The following is a 21,248-nucleotide window of genomic DNA, read 5'->3' on the forward strand; positions in this document are numbered from 1 at the left end:
GCACACACACACACACGTGCGGAGGTGGATACTTTGATACCTGGTAGATCTCTGTTCTATCTCCTGAGGCCTACCCTTATGTGGGGATAGCAGGCAAAAACAACTTACGTACACACACACACACACACACACACACACACACACACACACACACACACACACACACACACACACACACACATATACGTGCACACACTAATACATATGCACACACACACGAAGGTGGATACATCGTGACCTATGAGTGCTCTGTTCCACCTTCTGAAACCCGTATTTGGATATAAGAACCAACGACACATTGCCTTTTATTATTATAGATATACTCAAGAAATTTGGATTTGAGATCAAAAGAAAGTGCAGAAGGTCAGCTTTTATTTATTGGTATTTCTATACATATATGTTGTCGCATTGTCGAACAATAGCACTTTTTTATGTTCAGTCCCCCCATTGAAGGTAAGCATAAGTATTGGAACAAATTAACTTGAAGTCAATTAAAGTAGCATAATAGTTGGTATTTGATTGCATGTGCCTTACATGCAATAACTGCTTCGAGCTTGTGACCCATTGACATCACCAAACGTTTGATATCTTCCTTTGAGATGCCTTGCCAAGCCTTTACTACAATTATTTTGAGTTGTTGTTTGTTTTGGGTGGTTTCTGATGTTTATTTTCTCTTCAGCAAGGGAAATGCTTGCTCCATTGGATTTAAATCAGGAGATTGACTTGGGTCAGTCTAAAATCTTCCACTTTTTCCCCATGACCTTCCACTTTTTCCTCCTTGGTTGCATAGGCAGTGTATTTTGGGTCATTGTCTTTCTGCATGGTGAAGATTGCTTTGATCATATCGCTACCCAATGAGTTTGGAGGCATTTTCATAGACATAGTCTGAATGTTTCTGTATACTTCCAAATTCATTCTGCTGCTGCAATCATTAGTTACATAATCAATAAAGATGAGTGTGCAATTTCCAGAGGCAGCCATGCAAGCCCAAGCCATGGCACTACCTCCACCATGCTTCAGAGATGAGGTAGTATGCTTTGATCATGTGCAGTTCCTTCCTTCCTCCACACTTTTGCCTTTCCGTCGCTTTTGTAATGGTTTAATTGGTCTCATCTGTCCATAAAACTTTGTTCCAGAACTCTACTGGTTCACTTCTACTTATTGGCAAATTCTAATCTGGCCTTTCTATTTTGGTGCTGATGAGAGGTTTGCATCTTGAGGTGTAGCCTTTGTAATTATGCTGTCGAAGTCTTCTGTGAAAGGTAGATCGTGATACTTTCACCCCTGCACTCTGGAGGTTGTTGGTGATGTCACTGACAGTTGCTTTCGGGTTTTTCTTCACAACTTTAATGATTTTTCTGTCATCAACTGCAGTTGTTTTCCTTGGCTGACCTGGCCGTTGTCTATTACTAAGTACACTCGTGGTTTCTTTCTTTTTCAGGATATTCTTAATTGTTGCATTTGCTATACCCAGTTTTTGTGCTATGGTTCTAATTGAATGCTTCTGTTATTTTAGCTTCCAAATTGTTTGCTGTTTCTTCATAGACAGTTCTCTGGTCTTTGTGTTGGTTTATGCCTACTGACCCCAAAGGAAGATTCCCGAGGAAAAAGCAAAGGCTAAAACCAAGACTAGACTTTCACAGCTATTTTATGTGTGAATGATCAATGCAACAAAAAACACCCGTGAGTCATTTGTTATAATACTTATGCTTACTTAAAATGGGGGCAATGAATGTGAAAAGTGCCATTCTTCTGCAATGGTGAAACGTATAATATTGTCGTGCGACTCCGGTTAACACCAGAGACCGCGGATAGGCCTAAACGGTTTTATTGGAGGCGACGACCAAACATGGATTCGGCTATAAAGCGCGGGAGGAAGAAGAAAAATGGAAGGCTGCGGCAAAAGCTTACCTTGGTGAAACGACGGCAGCTTCGATCCTGCAGGGAAATTAATTCAAACGAACGACCAAAGTAAAATGTACAAAAATAGAGATTTATTCCACGGAACCCGATACAAAGAACGCGACGGTAATAAAATAAACAAAATCGGGATCCCACACACCAGACTCCAGAAACAAGACGAGGAGAGAATTAATAAAAGAACACGTTCGTCGTGTAATTGGTTACGCAGAGCTCGGTCTTATCTGTCCTGTCGTCTTGTCTTTGGCTGCCGTCCAACACGGCTCCGTTCGGCCCCGGTGCACCCACGAGGTCCCTCGCAACAGCACCGAGCACCACTCCAAGCACAAGCACCGCTCCAAGCACCACAAGGTCGATCTTCACACACGATCGGCCTGCCACGTCCCAGTCAGCTCTCCCGAAGCAAACGTGCAAGAAGCAAACGAACTCCACTCGGGCTATGACTCAACTCAACTCGGGCTGCGCAAGACTAAGCGCCGGATGTCCAAAAAGGCTAGCTGCGCAAACAAGAGCACGAACCGCAAGAGACTGCCAGAGCTGCGTAGGACGAAGAAGAGAGAGCAAAATGGCGTTCGGCGCTCCCTTAAATAACCTTTTCGGTGACGTCAGCCTTGGCGCGCTACCAACCAGCGACTTCCACCGAACCTTCCAGCTTCGCGCCTCTCGCACTCGTTGGCTGGAGGTTCGCGCCCAGCGCGCCAACCAATCACAGGACCGTAGCGTGGCGATAGCTTGTAGGTGCAGCTGGCCGCGGCCCATGCGGCGGCGCCCCGAGCTGCCCCCCCCCCCCCCCCCTTGCCTGTCCGTCTTCCAAAGTCATGTCAGGGAAGGGAATCATTTAATGTTGATGGGAATAGAGCCTGTGATTGATGCTGTGAAGAGGAACAGGTTGAGATGTTTTGGTCATGTGTTGAGGAAGGATGAAAGTGACTGGTTGAGAAGAGTGATGGAAATGAATGTAGAAGGAAGTAGAAGACGGGGAAGACCGAGAAAGACTTGGCTAAAGATGGTGGAAGAAGAAATGCGGGCAAGGGGGTTAACAAGGAGAGATGCAGAAAATATGGCAAAATGGAGAAGATTGTCATGGGGACCGCAAGGCTAACCCCCGCTCTAGCAGGGAAAATGGCCTTTTAAAATGCATGTTGTTGTTGTGTTGTAAGGAGATCCTAAGTGTCCAAGTGGTGTGCATTGCCATAAGGGACAAAAGTTTAGCTACCAGGTTTAGCTACCAGGTGCTACTCTTTAATCCCTATACTACCTATCACTCGAACATCCTGGTATGCTCACAGGTATACTCTTAACCGACAAAACGCCTACACATGAAACTTATTACACGTCAGATTCCTTACTGCGACAGATGAAGCACGTTACCTACACAGATCTATCTGGCCGTGCATAGAAATCTATATGCATAGAAATACCAAGAAATAATTACCTCATATTCATCTTTTGATCTCGAATTCAGATTTCTGGAGTATATAGCAATAATAACAAAATTGACTTCACTGTTCCAATACTTATAGAGGACACTGTATATTGATTTTAGCCCTATCTCTCAATGGAGAAGAATCACTTTTAAAAAATTATAAGATCCGGATCTTCACCAAAATCTCACAATGTCGTTCTTGTCACACACCCAACCTGTCCACCAAGTTTCCTCTGAATCCATCCACGACTTTTTGAGATATCATGTTCACAGTCATAGAGACAGACAGGGGTGAAAACATAACCTCCGTCCACCATTGGTGGCAGAGGTAAAAAGGGTACGCCCACCTTAAATGGGTGGGCGTACCCTTTTTGGTCAATCCGAATCTCCCGGTCTCAAAGAACCTGCACTGGAGTAACAGCTTTTGGAATGGCTAATGAGATTTTTCAACCTTTTTACTCATATAATGTTGTTTCACCTCTTATTTCCTTCTACAGGTATTACTTCATCAAGCATCTCCCCCCACTCACTGACGACCAGCTGTCGCGAAAACCGGCACTGCCTCTGAAGACCCGCAGCACTCCCGACTTCTCACTGGTGCTTGACCTTGTGAGTACTAGACATATCGTGGAGAATGGACACATTGCAATCCATCTAAGTTTCACCATTCTAAACTTTCCTTGCAGATACAGATTCCTTGTCGTTTCACAAATATGTCGTCACGTTATTAATACCACGACTTAATTTCCGTCACCTCAACTCGCACTTGCGTCGTTTTAAAAGCCATATATTTTATTCTCGAACATTTTTTGAAATTAGAAGACTGATAAAGATGCCAGAATACATCGCTAAAAGTACAAAATCGGGAAATCACGAAATCACCGAAATAACTACTGTACTTTGCTTTGCATGTAAAAAAAAAAAAGTACTGTACTGTAGATTGGCTAAGAAGCATCGTAAAAGTGTTACCCGATAAGTTAAATTGGTGAACATGCCGTTGATTGATGTTGCCAAGTTAAGTTTATCTCAGACTATGATGCGTACCATTTATAAAAATGTCAACGTCTATTGAAGTAGGAGGAATAAGAAGAGGTACCGCCAACTTCTACCGCTTCGTCCACTTCCAGAAGAGGTTTGTTTTTATTTTATTTATGTCTGACAATTGTTTTGTTTTTATGCTGGTGTTCTTCAATATAACTCATAAATTAAAAAAATGGTAATATAGGTAAAAAGCGAAAAATAATACATGAAGTGGCCAAGTTAGGAACGTATCCCCCATTTATTCCATTAATTCTTGAGAAAAATTGCTTTAATTTCCGTCATTTCGATATTCTTCGCACTTTTCAGGAACGCATCCCTGACTGAAACCGGGATCTAACAGTAATTCTAGAACTTGTCACATTAACACAACTTAAACTGAATGATTGACTTGACCAGCCTATTCAGTTCACTCATAGACGAAGTCCTCCCTCAACACGGACTATTCTGTTCTATTCAAAGCCATGCAATTTGAGATCATTGTATTTCAGTACATTTTTCAACTTGATCTCTTGATCCGATACTTGGGCTGCCCACACTTCTTCAAGAATCTTTTCTCAGTTGCCAATTTGGAATTCTTGTTGTCCACCAGTTTGCTGTCCTTGTTGTCCACTTCTTGCTTCATGTCCAGCCCAGTTTGATTTCCTTTCTATGATTGTGACCAGATTGTCAAGGAATTTTGTTTTTTTTGTCTGATCCCTTTTGGTTATGCTGTTATGTGTATATGTTATGCCAAGACAGCATCTTCCCATGCCTCTTTGTGTGATGATCACTTATTATTCCACCTTCTCTGACAGAGACCATGTTTCAACACACTGATTATAAACTTTCATTTTCAACAGGGGCAGGTTTTTTTTTTTCTTGACATTTTCACATTATTTAATGCTGCCAATCCTGCTCTACTTTGTCCCTTCCTTTATTCAAAGTGATCTGTATCCATTTGCACTACCGTATTTTCCGGTGTATTAACCACACTTTTTTATTGGCAAAAAGGTTAAAAGTTAGGGGTGCAGTTACACAGATATCGAAAACAATCAGTCTTAAAAACATTCAATGCTGAATTTCAATTATATTCCAATTGTCATACATATACGAGTTAATCTATATTCTACATATCAGGAACGTTTAGAGCTTTCATAATTATGTAAAACTATGTGAGTACGAACGATCTTGGTTGCACGTTTTTGCCCATTGAGTCATGCTCGGTAACCCTGACATGTCATGACATTCCTGTCAATTCTGATTAATTGACAAACAGGAGTGTGGAATGATTGACGGGAATACCCACCTGGTATCACATTAGAAAGAAGAATTATTGATAATAGCTCGTGTCTAATTGAGGAGCAGCCACCACAAATAAGCTTGTGCGCAAACTTCTATGCATCCGACAACAGGCTGGGGCGGTCACGTGCTTCACGCGAGTGCCTCCTTTTCAACCTTATGTGGGTGGATTACGTCACCAGAGGACGTCACACAGGCCTGTCTTGGCTTTGAATAGAATGGAGTATAAATTTTCCTGCTGTTGGAGTATAAATGCCAGTCTATTTTAAGCTCACCGCCAATAATGAAAAGAGGTCAGGTTCTCACATGGAGGATTAATGTGGTAACACCACTCGGTCCAAGGCCCAGCTGCCGAGAGACTATGCGCATGCTCAAAAGCCAGTGTGAAGGGAGAAACGATCACAAAGACAACAGCAGGGGCACACTTGGTCGATCATCAATAGATCGATCGGTAATCATCATTCGTTCTACCCTGTTTTGAAGCAAGAGCAAGTCCACCGATCTTCACGTAATATCCGTTCTACCTGTCAAGATGTCAAGGCGTTCATTCACTGCAGTGTTCAAACTCTCTATCTGCCTGTGTGCAGAAGAGTTTGGGAACCGGGAAGCTGGGAGGCAATTCGGCATGGACGAGTCCGTCCTTGAGAAGGACCGATTCACCATCATGCTCGCCTGCACCAGAGGTGGGGGCAAGCTTCACCTGTATATCATGTTTAAAAGGAAGACACTGCCCAAAGATAAGTTTCCAGCCAGCGTCATTGTTTGTGCACAGCAGAAGGGGTGGATAGACGAGGGACTGGCCTAGGACTGGGTGCACATGGTCTGGAGTAGTAGGCCAGATGGTGGACTCTCCTGACAAGGGAGCATGCGAGTCCTGGATGTGTTCAGTTGTCACAAGACTGCCGACACCAAAGCGCTGCTCTGTCGGACCAACACCAGTCTCGTCATCATCCCAGGTGGGATGACATCACCACTGCGGCCTCTCGATGTATCCATCAACAGGCCGTTCAAGGATGGGCTACGTCGCTGCTGGTCCGACTGGATAACGAATGGGGAGAAGACCTACACCAAGAGTGGGAGGATGAGAAAGGTCAACCTTCAGATGATATGCGGCTGGATCATCTAGGTGTGGGAGAAGATGCCGTCACATATCATCAAGCATTCCTGAAATGCTGCATCCCCAACAGCTTGTACACACACAGGACGGCATCATCTGAGAGGAAGAGGCTGCAAGTGACCGTGACAGCAATGGGGACTTGCTCTACCCTGATTCGGATGAGGAGTTATGTGCCGTCTTTGATGAGGAAAGCGGTGATGAGGATTTCCTCAGGTTTAGCTGAAAAGCTTCATCAAACCCAAACGGCCATTTTCATGGTCACAAATCCACAAGAAATATGTATGATACCATTATGAATCCCTTTTCTTCCTTTTTCTTGTAATAAAAAAATCCTCTTTTTAAACCAATAAGAAAGAAAAGAAAAAACTTCTTGATATCCTCGCCTCTCTCTTCAACTTCTTGAAAATGAGAATAAGACTTAGATGAAATTAAGTGGACATGGGAGTGAGCATGTCGATACCTTCGTCACTTCATCCCTTACAAAGTTAATGTACAAACTTATTTATATCTAGATCAGAAATTAAAATGATAAATATATAAATTTTTATGATGGTGAAAAACAAGGGTGCGGTTAATACACCGGAAAATACGGTAGTTGGCCGAAAAAATGTAATTGCTGGTTTCTTAAATTTCATAAAGATCAACTTGAATTTCTTCCTTTTTTTACTGAGCAGTTGAACATTAATTTTTTTCTTCGCCTTCATTTTTGTCCGATCTCATGACTCCAAATTGAGCTCTTCCATCTATATTTTCATTTTTCTTTTTTAGACAAAGCCAAGGCTTGTGGATGAGCGAGAACACAGAACCAAAACATAGTAGAACTAGAGTGTCACTCGGTAGAGAGCATACCTCCGCCAGGCTGAGCAGTTTACATTTGGATCCCACTGATAGCCGGATCTGGATCCGGACCTGAACTAAATTTGAATCGGCATGTTCTTGCCACATACGCAACTCCTTCACTTCGTTTTGTCAGAACGCATCCACAACGTTTTGAGATATCATGCTATATATTGTTTTTGGCCCTATCACTCAATGGTGAAGAATCAATTTAAACAAAATTTAAATTCTCTTTTCCGGATCCAGATTCAGATCTTCACCAAAATCGAATCAATTAATTCTTGTCACACACCCAACCTGTCCATCAAGTTTCACCCAAATCCGTCAATAACGTTTTGAGATATCCTGCACACAAGCTATGATGATGATGACCCTTATGTTTGTTTAACGGCCGTTCCCATTCTTGCAAGTGTTGCGGATTCGGCCCTAATTATGGTTGTTATTGTTATCATTGTTGGTTCTAGATATGCTGCTTATTGTGGCTTAAGGGAAAGGGTTATTGTGGTTAAAAATTGTGGTTATTGTGGTTTAAAAGCGCTCCTGGTAAAATGTGGCCGGAAATCGGATCGTGACCCGGAAGGAAAGGGAGCGAAGGAGAAGAGGCGGGAGGAGATCGTGAAAAGACGTTTTTGGTTGAAGCTCCGGACCGAGCGGTCGAGCGTACAGTGCGAGTGAACCATGCGTCCTTGAAAGGAAGTTCGTGCGATAGGAGATATCGCCGGAGTGCTGTGGAGCCTACGTAGTCGGGTATCCTCATTGAGGTTCCGGAGTATCCTTGCCTCAACGCCTCGGTTCGAGTGAAAACCGTCCGCCATTTTCGCCACGCGCACAACCTGCAGTGAACAGGTTTTTGTCGCGTCGGCCGGGCATTATTCCCTGGTGGGTTTCCGGGGACGGCTGTGCAAGAAAGTGGCTTTTGAGGATCATACGGAGACTCACTGATTGAACCGCAAACGTGTACGTCGGAGCGCGTCTTTGGGAGGTTTCCCATTCCACCGCTATTGTGCTGGGTGTTGGACCACATGACCTGTGGGTTGCTTCGATCGTCCACGCCTCAATGGATTGTGATCGGACATTGATCCAACGATCGCTGGAGCGAATGAACCTCGCCTTGGAGGGGTACAGAGACATTGGGGGAGTACTGTGTGTTTGGGTTAAAGGACGAGATAAGGTGGTACCATCTTAAAAATAGTGATTGTAGGGCGAATTGTTATTATTATTTGTGTCATGATTCCGGTGTGATTTATAATATATTGTCGCGGATCTCAACGTCGGCCCCTTTTCCCCTTACCAAGGGGGGATTAATCCCCTTGTCCGTGACTGACCGACGTGAGTCCTGGGGGTCCCAACGCTCCTTCCGGTCGGGAGCAGCCAGGGTATTTGGTCTACGAAAAGTCCCAAGGACCTGAGTGCCACTCCTGACCGCGAAGCAGGGGAGGGACTCCCGCTCGAACCACGGTTTTAGATGGTCTAGTTGCCGAGCGGTTTTTAGCAACCCGAAGTTCGAGTCATTAGCATTCACTAACCCGATTCCGAAACGTTGGCCAAAATCGCGCCACAGGTACTCAATCGAGAAACCACTAAGACGAAACGGATGTAAAGGAAAGAAGGCAAGGTAGGAAGAATAGGGATTTATTACTAATATTTACAAGACCAAAGAAACCAAGGAAGAAGGAAAAATACGAAAATAATGACAGAAGCAGAAGAAGACACAGTGCAATACTAGCTTACCTATACAGTCTTACGTATTCCCAGGGACAACACAAAGGACAGACGACAATCAGACTTACACGGGGAATGAAGCAGAAATGAATGGCAGGAGGTGGATGGCTGGACGGACGAGAAGGTGGGATCACAGGGCGGGAAGGATGCGGGTCCGGTTGGTGTGATGGCGCGGCTCGAGGTGAGCAGCCGCCGACCCTCCTCAATCGTGTTCGCACGGCGGCGTTGCTTCGCGGCCGCGGTCGAAACTGCCGTCAAAGCTCAAAGCTGCGGTGGTCAAAGCTGCGGTGGATTCAAAGCTGCAGTGGATTCAAAGCTGCGGTGGACTCAAAGCTGCGGTGGATTCAAAGCTGCGGTGGACTCAAAGCTCATCGGAGGTCTCTCGCTTAAATGACTCATCTACCGCATCTCCGCATCTGGCTCCGCAGTCCTTCCCCACCCCCTTTTATGAGGCGCGTGGCGATCAAACCGCCGGCCTGTTGGAAACGCCCATCGGTGAGCTCGCCTCGGCCCTGATTGGTCGCGAGGGCTCACCGATCCCGCCCCTTGAGGAGGTGTTGGCAAAGCCACGCCTTGTTCCTGGTGCTTGGCTGACTCCTCCCACCTCCTGCTCCGAGATGACCTCGTGTTCAATGGAGTCTTTGGGTGAAGAAAACCGCCCAAAGCAGTAGTGGCGAACGCCGCAGAAAACCGCCCAATGTTACTGGCACTTTGAAGAGGCCATGGGGGTGTCGGAGGGATCTATCTTATGTCATTTGGTGCAATGCAGAGTCAACTAATGGGAAACGGAGCCTTAAACTACATAGAATAAGAAATAACTATTTAGAAGGGTATATGGTGGCCTACGTGCTTGTACATGGACTAGCTAAGGGGACGACCTTTGACCTTTACAATTAACGGAGGTATTTACAAGGATCACTGGAGGGGAATATTTACAAACAGGATTCTCAAATCCGCAACACTGCACCCTCATCCTCCAGGCACGTCCCGGGCCTATAAAACTTTACTTAGTGTGACACGTAGGTGTAGTTCCCTCTACAATTAACCTGACCCTGAGTGTGACAGTTTTAAAACACAAATAAGTATGTCCCTCTGCTGCATTGCACCCTACCTAACAGATTCACGCCCACAGGATAACCGAATTGCGGAATTGTTTTCAAAACTACACATGAACGTTGGGGAGCATTATTTACAAGTGCCGTTACTTGGACTATTTACAAAACGCAACCCAGGACCTGTGATTTTTCTTTTGGGGGGATGGTGGGGGGGGGGGGGGCAGCCTGCGCTGCATCGACGCACCAGCACCATAAAGCACCAGTCAGTGCACAGTCACCATAGTTCAAAAAAAATAAAAAACAAACCCCTGTTGGTGGTCTTCCTCTTCGGCTCCCTCTGCTGGCCGTTGTTCTTCCAGATGTTGTCAACTTCATCTTCTTGGTTGCGGCCTATTTGGTGGATAATAAAACTGAAAAATGCACAAAACGTGTCCGTTTTTTATTTATGGCCCACAGGGGCTGGCTATGGGTTGTTCACCTGTAGGGCATAGGTGCCACGTCACCCAGGTCCGCAAGCAAGATCTTCCTCTGGCCAACCTGGCCGGTCCCAGCAGAGGGGCCATGCCACAAAGCTTGTGGTCCATAATTGGTGCTTGGCCACAGACTGTCGTCCATAAGTGGTGCGTGGATGCAGGCAGCTGGTTGCGGGGATTCGGGCACACAATGGCGGACCCCCGCACGCTCCCCTCAGTGCCCAGAGAGCACGATCCATGGGTCGGGGAAGGAAGACAGAGAAGACAGGTGAGTATGGGGTAAGGTCACAAGGGTACACATCAATGAAGGCAATGCAGAGTGAGGTGCGTCTGGAGACTGAGCGGAGAAAAGCTCGTCCCTACCGTACGTCACCCCCCCGTTACCTACTCTACCCTTGCCCTTACCCCATATGTACACAAAAAAAATCTACACATTACCAATTCGTTGCTACTGTCACATCTTCCCCATATTTCCCCTATACCAAATTCGTCACAATCCCATTGTCTAAATTTGCCATCACCAATTCATCATCAATCCTCATAAGAAGGGAGAGATGGAACATCAGCACAATGTCACACCCGCGTCATGATGCGTCTCACATTCCAAACATTTGCACAAAAATAATAAAAACATGGCATGGTGTGGAGTTTTGTCATCCCAGGTGAGTGGATGTAGATGGTGCGAGGAGATTCCTAATCCTAACTATCCTCTAAATGACTTTAATACACTTTACACTACCCGGGGTCTTTCCCTGCCAATCCATTGGCCAACTTACTCTATGCCGTTTTAAGAACCAAATTCCCATTGACCAAACTGTGGTGCTTCATCAATTTGCGGTCTCACTCCCCCGATTCAACTCCCTGTGCCTTCGCACAATTTCCGGGCTGAGTCGTGTGGCTCTCCCAGCAGGTCTACCCACCTGCACACCTCCACCACTGCAGTTGCCTCCGAGCTTACCTGCTCCTTACTCTAACCTATCTACCTGGGGAAGGCTCTCTGGCGCTCTCCCCTCTCGGTGCCCTCTCTGGCACTGGGCTACCCGGGTCCGTCCTCCGGATCCTTGGGCCCCATCCACATCTCTAACGGCTCCCAGAGCCCACCTGCGGCCTCACCTTGCCGACATCCTCACAGTGGTGGAGTGCCCATTTAACTACACACACTAACAGGCCACACGCCCAGCCGTTTCCACGACACTAATGCACCCATCCAAACACCATTCTTCCACCACGCACCACAGATGCCAATATCCAACCACAATTTACCTATTCCCTCTACCTAACTCTTAAACTACCCTCCCCGGGTATTCGTGATAGGGGTCCACTTTTCCCCCATTCACACCTTCGCACCATCCACTCCACTCCACAGTTTCCACCATACTCCCTCCACACCATCCATTCCATACTCCATGTATTCCATACTCCATGTATTCCACACACCTGTTCATTTGCACACCTGTGCAATCACACCTGGTGCCACCTGCACCCTCCTTCCTCCCAGGCTTCTTCAATCATTCAATACAATGCACAACCGCAATTGTTCCTCATACACTGCTCCATACACCTCCACCCTCAATACAACTCACAATTACCGCACTCACTCATACACTGCTCCATACACTTTCGATTCTCAAACACACGGCATCATCTGATCTCCCTGGTTTCCTTCTAACTTGGTGCTCCCCGTCTTCCCTTTAAACTAAGCACATACCACGTCGTTATCATCCATTCTAACCTCTCTATGTCCCCGACTACCTGTCCAATGTCGCTACTTACCTCTACCGTTACCTATGGTCATCTTCTCTAGATCCCTATCATTTTATCCTAACCCTCCCGGGCTAGTTTTCACTGCCAAACCCCATAAACCTATAGCTCATGTGCCCCATCTTGTGAGGGATGGTGGATTTGCCATCCCACCACATCGGGCATCTCCTACTATTAATTTTGCCCATCCAATTTCCTGCAAATCAAAATTTGCCAATCACTGCCAATCATTCTACCAATCCTATTCACTATTCTAAATTTCGGGTCAAAACACTATTATCATCACAGTCCGCTATAACTGAGCCTCGGTGCGTCTTTACATTTCCAAAGCTTGGCTTCGCAAAGCCGAGCAATGAATGCGGGTGGTTCGTTGCCGGCGGTTGGGTCCGTCCGGCATTCGGTGCAGGGAAGGAGGCTTACTCGGGCCGAGATTCCACGCACCATCTCGGCACGGAACCGTCCGATGCCCCAATCTCGGCCGGCCGGAGCGCTGCAACCACAAGGGGTCGCCGTGTCGACCCTTCCTACCTGTCCTCGAACCGGCCCGCCCGCGCCGCTTAGCGGAGCACGGACGCGACCGTTCAGAGCGAGGCCCGGTGTGGATCGCGCACGGCGGTTCTTTCGAAACCGCCGTGGTTACGATCCCCGCTGGTTCCCGCTGCACACAAAGCCCGGCACGAACCAGGGGCTCGCTTCGGCTAAAAGTCGATCTAACCGCTGCTCCGTTTAACGTCGATGCTTCACTTGCATGCTCACACCACGCGTTCCGTTCCTTATTCACACATCCAGGTGTCTCCATACTCTCCGTCATTGCACCTTCTCTTACACACCCCCCAGGTACACTCATTACGCTCACAGACTTCGTCACACACCTGACCACCGCACACCTTGGCACACACTCATCGTTCGCACACCTCATCAACACACCTCTTTGCGCCCAATCCTCGGTCACATCCTCTGTGACAACCACGGTTGTGCACTCATCCGCACACCCAATCACGTGCTTCACTACCAACTCAAGTGTGCATTCCCACACGCGCTCGACCATTCCAGGTGTGCATCCTTCCATTCCAGGTGTGCATCCTCTCTCACCTGCGACAACCAACTCGTGCTCCGTGTCACTTTCGTCACTCACCACCGCACTCGGTCGCGCATTCACCCTTACTCTTGACAGCGCACTCCGTAATCATGCACTCCTCTGTTACACACCTTTCTCGCGCATCCTCTTGCGCACACTCCCGTTACGCCCTCTGTAACACTCACCACAGGTGTGCACTCTTCCGTTACATCCCCTGTAACACTCCCCATCACGCGCTTCAATGTGCCTCCCCCCCCCCCGCACCCGCGCCACGACCAACTCACTCTCGACAGCACACTCACTCCTCGGCGCGCACTTTTTTCTCACACACCCCATAGTCGGACATCCTCGCACACCTCCTCCTTCACACTCTGTACCTGTCGCACACCTTACCAGCGGCCTCTCACAAACACCCGGGTCTAAACCAACACCCAAGCTGACTGAATCTCCCCTCACACCATATACATTTCCGAGTATATCGCCACTCACCTCGGCACCTCGTCTTCGCTCCTCCTCCGCCACCTGCAAACTCTTTATTTGGTTAGTAAGCACATCATCATGATTTGAGCACAGACCTTGCACCAATTCCATCACCTCCTCCTTTATCTCTCTCTTAGTTTCCCTCCGTCTCTTCTTAATTTCACTCACCCCCTCTTCCACTTCCTCTAATTTTTGCTTTACCTCTTTTATTTCCCGGTGCGCCCCCTCAATTTCTTCCTCTAATGCCACCTTGGTCGTTTCTATGTGCGTCCTTACTTCCCGTTCTTTCGTCTCCATTGCCTCTATCACCTTGTCCAACCTCTTTGTCAACCCCTCATGTACCATCTGACATTCCCTCTTTGTCGCTATGAGTTCCTTTTTTATCGCTTTCTGAGTCGCCTTCAACCCCCCGATTACCGCAGTGTTCTTCTCCACTTGCTCCCCCAATTCCTTTTGTCCCACCGTCAGCTGCCCTACTCCCCTTGTCAGGTCTTCTATGCCCCCCTGTAACCTAGCCGTACTATTTCTCACCTCTTTCTCCATACGCTCCTCACCCTGCTTTACCTCCTCGCGTACCCCCGCGACCTCCTCGCCCACACCTCGTCTGATATCCTCCCCCATTTCTCCCATCTCTTTGGTAGATTCTGCCCTCATCTGTTCCAAATCATTCCTCTGGGCATCCAATTTAGTTTCCAACCCGATTTTCACCTCCTCTATCTGATCTCCCATCTGTTTAACTTCCCGGGCGGATTGCTCCCCTATTTCCCTCAATTTGCCTTCCATGGTGTTTTCTAACCTCGTTAACCCATTCTTCGCCTCTTTCATTCCGTTGTCTAACCCCTCAAATTTGTTGTCTAAACCCCCAAATTTATTGTCTAAACCCCCAAATTTATTGTCTAAACCATCAAATTTACTGTCTGAATCCTCAAATTTGGCTTCTAGCCCCCCAATTTGATTTCCCATATTACTTAACCCGTCTCTCAATCCCCCGATTTGGTTTTCTAATCGCTCCCCCATTCTGTGTTCCAATCCTCCAATTTGGTTTCCCATGTCATTCCTCAATTCCCCGATTTGGCTACTGGTACCCCTCGCTTCGTCCCTCATTGCCCCCAATTGCTCACTGGTACCCCGCGCTTCGTCGTCCCTCATTGCTCTGATTTCCGCCCTTGATTTGTCCCCCTGCAGGTTCAGGGACGCCTGCATTTGTGCCATAAATTGCTCCATGAGGGCCTGCATTTGGACCACCCCCATTGGCGCAGCGGGCGCGGCTACCGCGCGCTCGTGCGAGGCGGCATTTTGTGCGCCTGAAACCTCGTGCGCGAGGGCGCCATCTTGTGCACCTGATACCCTCTCAACCACATCCTCATTGCTCTCCTCTCTCTCCCCCATATACATTTCCCTGGGGTCCTGGGTCGCTTCTAACCCTTCTATCTCCCCCACCGGCACCCGATCGCCTTGATTATCCATGGCACGATTTTAAATTTCGGATGTTTTTATAAAATTTTGGCCACTCGTAATTTTGAGTGCGCTAAGCGCACTTCAGGTCCGAATCTCGCTCCTGACACCAATTTGTTGTGGATCTCAACGTCGGCCCCTTTTCCCCTTACCAAGGGGGGATTAATCCCCTTGTCCGCGACTGACCGACGTGAGTCCTGGGGGTCCCAACGCTCCTTCCGGTCGGGAGCAGCCAGGGTATTTGGTCTACGAAAAGTCCCAAGGACCTGAGTGCCACTCCTGACCGCAAAGCAGGGGAGGGACTCCCGCTCGAACTACGGTTTTAGATGGTCTAGTTGCTGAGCGGTTTTTAGCAACCCGAAGTTTGAGTCATTAGCATTCACTAACCCGATTCCGAAACGTTGGCCAAAATCACGCCACAGGTACTCAATCGAGAAATCACTAAGACGAAACGGATGTAAAGGAAAGAAGGCAAGGTAGGAAGAATAGGGATTTATTACTAATATTTACAAGACCAAAGAAACCAAGGAAGAAGGAAAAATACGAAAATAATGACAGAAGCAGAGGAAGACACAGTGCAATACTAGCTTACCTATACAGTCTTACTTATTCCCAGGGACAACACAAAGGACAGACGACAATCAGACTTACATGGGGAATGAAGCAGAAATGAATGGCAGGAGGTGGATGGCTGGACGGACGAGAAGGTGGGATCACAGGGCGGGAAGGATGCGGGTCCGGTTGGTGTGATGGCGCGGCTCGAGGTGAGCAGCCGCCGACCCTCCTCAATCGTGTTCGCATGGCGGCATTGCTTCGCGGCCGCGGTCAAAACTGCCGTCAAAGCTCAAAGTTGCGGTGGTCAAAGCTGCGGTGGATTCAAAGCTGCGGTGGATTGAAAGCTGCGGTGGATTCAAAGCTGCGGTGGACTCAAAACTGCGGTGGATTCAAAGCTGCGGTGGACTCAAAGCTCATCGGAGGTCTCTCGCTTATCTGACTCATCTGCCGCATCTCCGCATCTGGCTCCGCAGTCCTTCCCCACCCCCTTTTATGAGGCGCGTGGCGATCAAACCGCCGGCCTGTTGGAAACGCCCATCGGTGAGCTCGCCTCGGCCTTGATTGGTCGCGAGGGCTCACCGATCCCGCCCCTTGAGGAGGCGTTGGCAAAGCCACACCTTGTTCCTGGCGCTTGGCTGACTCCTCCCACCTCCTGCTCCGAGATGACCTCGTGTTCAATGGAGTCTTGGGGTGAAGAAAACCGCCCAAAGCAGTAGTGGCGAACGCTGCAGAAAACCGCCCAATGTTACTGGCACTTTGAAGAGGCCATGGGCGTGTCGGAGGGATCTATCTTATGTCATTTGGTGCAATGCAGAGTCAACTAGTGGGAAACAGAGCCTTAAACTACATAGAATAAGAAATAACTATTTAGAAGGGTATATGGTGGCCTACGTGCTTGTACATGGACTAGCTAAGGGGACGACCTTTGACCTTTACAATTAACGGAGGTATTTACAAGGATCACTAGAGGGGCATATTTACAAACAGGATTCTCAAATCTGCAACAATATTATTGTTTGTTCATAACCCTTGGTGTGGTTTCATTATTGATTTGATTGATTTCAACCAAGGATAACATATCTTTCTGCCGGGGACCCTCTCGGGGTTCGGAGGTTTACCGAGACCAGAGGATAGGGGAGGACCCCGTAACACAAGTGTAAGCCGGGTGAAAACAAATGTACTTCCGGTGTCGAAAACGAACAGGTGAAAACGTAAAAAAAACAAAAAACAAAGGTGGCGGAGGTGATGATACATACTGTCTTGTCCACTCCGTTCTGTCCCCTGAGAATGGTGAGAGGAGAGAAGAACGAGTTGACTTGCTTGTCCTTGTCCTCAGTACCAAAACTCCGCAAACCAAGTACGGTCATCTTCTCGATCTTTAACTTAATGTTGTCTTGAGTGCACAACTTTGTACGCAGATAAAGCGCACTTAAACAGATTGCCGATTTTGGCACCTTGAGTAGTTGGTTGTTTGTTTTGGTGTTTATTGCTTAATGATAAACATATAGAACCGCATATAGAAACAGTTCTGCGAAAAAATCAAAATGGCTTTCGTACTCGTAGATCGACCTCCAGGCAAATCCTTACTATTAGACGTCTTCTTGAAGGTGTTAAAGCTAAAAATCTTCCTGCTGTTTTCCTATTTATTGATTTCTCGAAAGCTTTCGACTCCATCCATCGAGTTAAGATGAAGGAGATACTGCTAGCATTCGGGATACCTCAGGAGACAGTTAATGCCATCATGATGCTGTATAAGAACTCGCATGCAATAGTCCAATCACCTGACGGCGATACAGACTGTTTTGACATCATGGCAGGAGTTTTACAGGGTGATACCCTCGCTCCCTATTTATTCATAATATGTCTCGATTATGTGCTACGCAAAGCAATAGACACCAACAATGAACTTGGATTTACCCGAAGTAAACGGAAAAGTCGGCGATACCCATCCAAGAAGATTACAGATGCAGATTATGCAGATGATCTTGCGGTTCTAGCAGACTATAACGAGGATGCAGCGACACTACAACACAAGATTGAAGAAGTATCTCTGACACACTATCAACTGCTCTTCCTACCTCCCCCTCTCATCCTTCATCTTACCCTACTCCTCCCCTCCCCTGTCCTGTACCCGATGCTCCCCCTCTCTCTTCATTAACGGTATGGACCTCAAACATCCGGGGCCTTCGCTCAAACCTGACTGATCTCTCCATACAGGTTGCTTCTGACAATCCAGACTTGATCTGCTTAACAGAGACTTCCTCCTTCAAGATGTCTCTGATTCCTTAATATCTCTTCCTGGTTACTCCCTCCTCCGGTATGATAGACCTGAGCCTCGTCCTGGTGGTGGGGTGGCTATCTTTATCAAAAACTCTCTTCCCCCACTCTCCTTGCACTGCCCTCTCTCCTCCTCACCCCCAGGAGTACCTCTGGCTACGGCTTCCTCTCCGCTCCCACCTTTTGTTCATATGTGTTATGTACCGTCCTCCAAACAGTGATGACTCCATTTACATTTCACTGTCTGACAACATGGACCAACTTCTATCCACTCATCCCAACTCTCTCTTCCTCATATGTGGTGACTTCAACTGTCATCATGCCAGCTGGTTGGGTGTGGGTTCCTCTCTCACCAGTCATGGCACCTCAGCAAAGGACTTCTGTGACTCACTGGGATTGACACAATTTGTCAATTTCCTGACCCGGATCTCAGCCAATTGAGTATCTTCTCTTCTAGACTTGGTTATGACAAACTTCCCTGCTAATGTCTGCTGCTCTTCTTCTGCCCCAATCGGTTCTTCTGATCATGTGCTTGTTAAAGTGGACATCTCTCTGGCCATTCTCAGAGAGCCTCCTCAGCGTCGACGAGTCTGGCATTTCACTCAGGCCGACTGGGATGGTCTTCAAGCAGCCATCAATCGTCTGGATTGGTCTCCCATCTCCACTGCCTCTGACATCAATTCTTCCTGGGAATTCTTCCAAAGCAAACTGCTCTCTCTCATGCACAGATTTATCCCATCTCATCTTCAGTTGTCTTACCCTTCCTCCCATCCATGGTACACTGAATCCTGTGGTGAGGCAGTTGCCCTGAAACAACTTGCCTTTGCCTCTTGGAAGGCTAATCCAGCTGAAGGCAATCTCAGTTCCTTCCACCAAGCTCGGAACAAGTGTGTGGCTACCCTCAGGAGTGCCAGGAAGCACTATCTCTCCACACTCAAGAATGAACTCTCAAACCTGTCTCCTTCCTCCAAATCCTGGTGGCGTCTGGTCAAATCAGTTTCTCGTGTTTGTTCCCCCTCTACCCCCCCCCCCCCCCCTTACCTCAAATGGCTACACAGTTGACACCGCACGTGACAAAGCCGAATGCCTCAACTCTGTGTTTGCCTCAAAATCTTGTGTCCCAAACCCATCTCTCTCTGTTCCCACCTTACCAAGTCGAACCCAACTGCTCCTGGACTCTGTGTCCTTCTCTCCTGACAAGGTGGAGGAGTTTTTGTCAAACCTCGACTCTGATTCTGCAACTGGACCAGACGGCATCAGCCCACGGGTCCTAAAATCCTTCTCTGCCGCTCTATCACCCTCTCTCTGTTCTTTTCACCCTCTCTTTTGCTCAAGGTCACCTGCCAGCATCCTGGAAATCAGCAAACATTACCGCTTTACACAAAAAAGGTGCAAAAACAGATCCTTGCAACTACAGACGAATCAGCCTGCTCCCAATTATCAGCAAAGTCATGGAATCCATCATTGCTTCGGATATCAAATCCTTCCTCTTCTCCAATGGCTTGATCTCCGATCATCAATTTGGATTCAGACCAGGTCATTCTACTCTGGACATGCTGCTTCTGCTGTCTCAACAATGGATGGAGGTTCTCAATGCCAAACAGGAAATCAGAGCTGTCTCCCTTGACATATCACGTGCCTTCGATACGGTCTGGCACCCAGCTCTGCTCACCAAACTCTCCTCCTATGGTATCCATGGAAATCTCATTGCATGGCTTGCGGACTTCCTCTCTGGTCGTAGTCAACGTGTGGCCCTGAATGGATTTCTCTCATCCCCCCTTCCTGTTCAGGCTGGAGTTCCCCAAGGCAGTGTTCTGGGCCCTGTGCTTTTTCTGGTCTTTATCAATGATCTATCCGATTCTCTGGAAAATCCTCTCTATCTCTTTGCTGATGACTCCACTCTCTGCCACTCCATTCCTCTTCCCTCAGATCGGCAGTCTGCAGCCTCCTCACTCTCTGAAGACCTGGATAAAATCACAGACTGGTCAAGCAAGTGGAACATGTCTTTCAATCCTGACAAATCTCACACTCTTACTATGTCTCTCCGAAAAGATCGACTGGACAACCCTCCCATCTACTTGCTCAACAATCCTCTCCAAGAAGTTCTGTCGCTCAAGCTTTTGGGTCTCACTATCTGCCATGATTTTTCTTGGGAAAACCACATTTCCAAGCTGGCCTCCAAAGCCAGTCGCAGACTGGGCATCCTCCGTCATGCGAAGTCCTTCCTCGGCACACCTGAGCTCCTCACCACATACAAGGCTTTCATCCACAGCTCAATGGAATACTGTTCTCCCCTATGGGCCGGTGCTCCTGCCTCACACCTAGCTCGGCTTCACGCTGTTGAAACCAAAGCTTTCAGAATCATTGGAATCTCCCGTGATGAAGCTAGCTCCGAGGGCCTTTCACTCACTCACCACAGGCAGGTAGGTGGTCTTTCTGTCTTCTACCGACTCCTCTCCGGCCTTGCTCCCCCAGCTCTCTGTGCTTTGTCCCCCAAATATTCCTGCAGGTCGCACAAGATCTGCCAGCAACCCTCTGATGGATAAACTGCCGAAATCTCGGCTCTCTGCTCACCTTCACTCTTTCATGCCTCTTTTCTCCCACCTCTGGAACAAACTGCCACACTCCCTTCAATCCCACTCCTCCCTCCAGGTCTTTAAAACAGCTGTTCACCACCATCTCTTATCTTCCCCCATCCAAAACCTTGATCTTTTCTTACTCCGCTAATTCACCCCAGATCCACCTTGTTTGAAATTCCAACTTCTTTCCTGGA

At 47.6% G+C, this 21,248-nt stretch overlaps 1 protein-coding gene across 15 annotated transcripts in view; it reads left to right on the plus strand.

The window, feature by feature from the left end:
• Positions 1-21,248, plus strand: part of CTDSPL2 (CTD small phosphatase like 2) — a 102,368-nt gene that overhangs the window by 59,427 nt on the left and 21,693 nt on the right. For all 15 annotated transcript variants that reach the window (XM_078772092.1, XM_068106575.2, XM_068106580.2 and 12 more), the window contains exon 8: positions 3,844-3,955. In XM_078772092.1, coding sequence (XP_078628218.1) covers positions 3,844-3,955 — 112 coding nt within the window. The remainder of the gene's footprint in view (positions 1-3,843; positions 3,956-21,248) is intronic.

This window comes from Myxine glutinosa, chromosome 2 (genome assembly GCF_964187855.1).
Source record: "Myxine glutinosa chromosome 2, kmMyxGlut1.1, whole genome shotgun sequence".
Taxonomy (NCBI): domain Eukaryota; kingdom Metazoa; phylum Chordata; class Myxini; order Myxiniformes; family Myxinidae; genus Myxine; species Myxine glutinosa.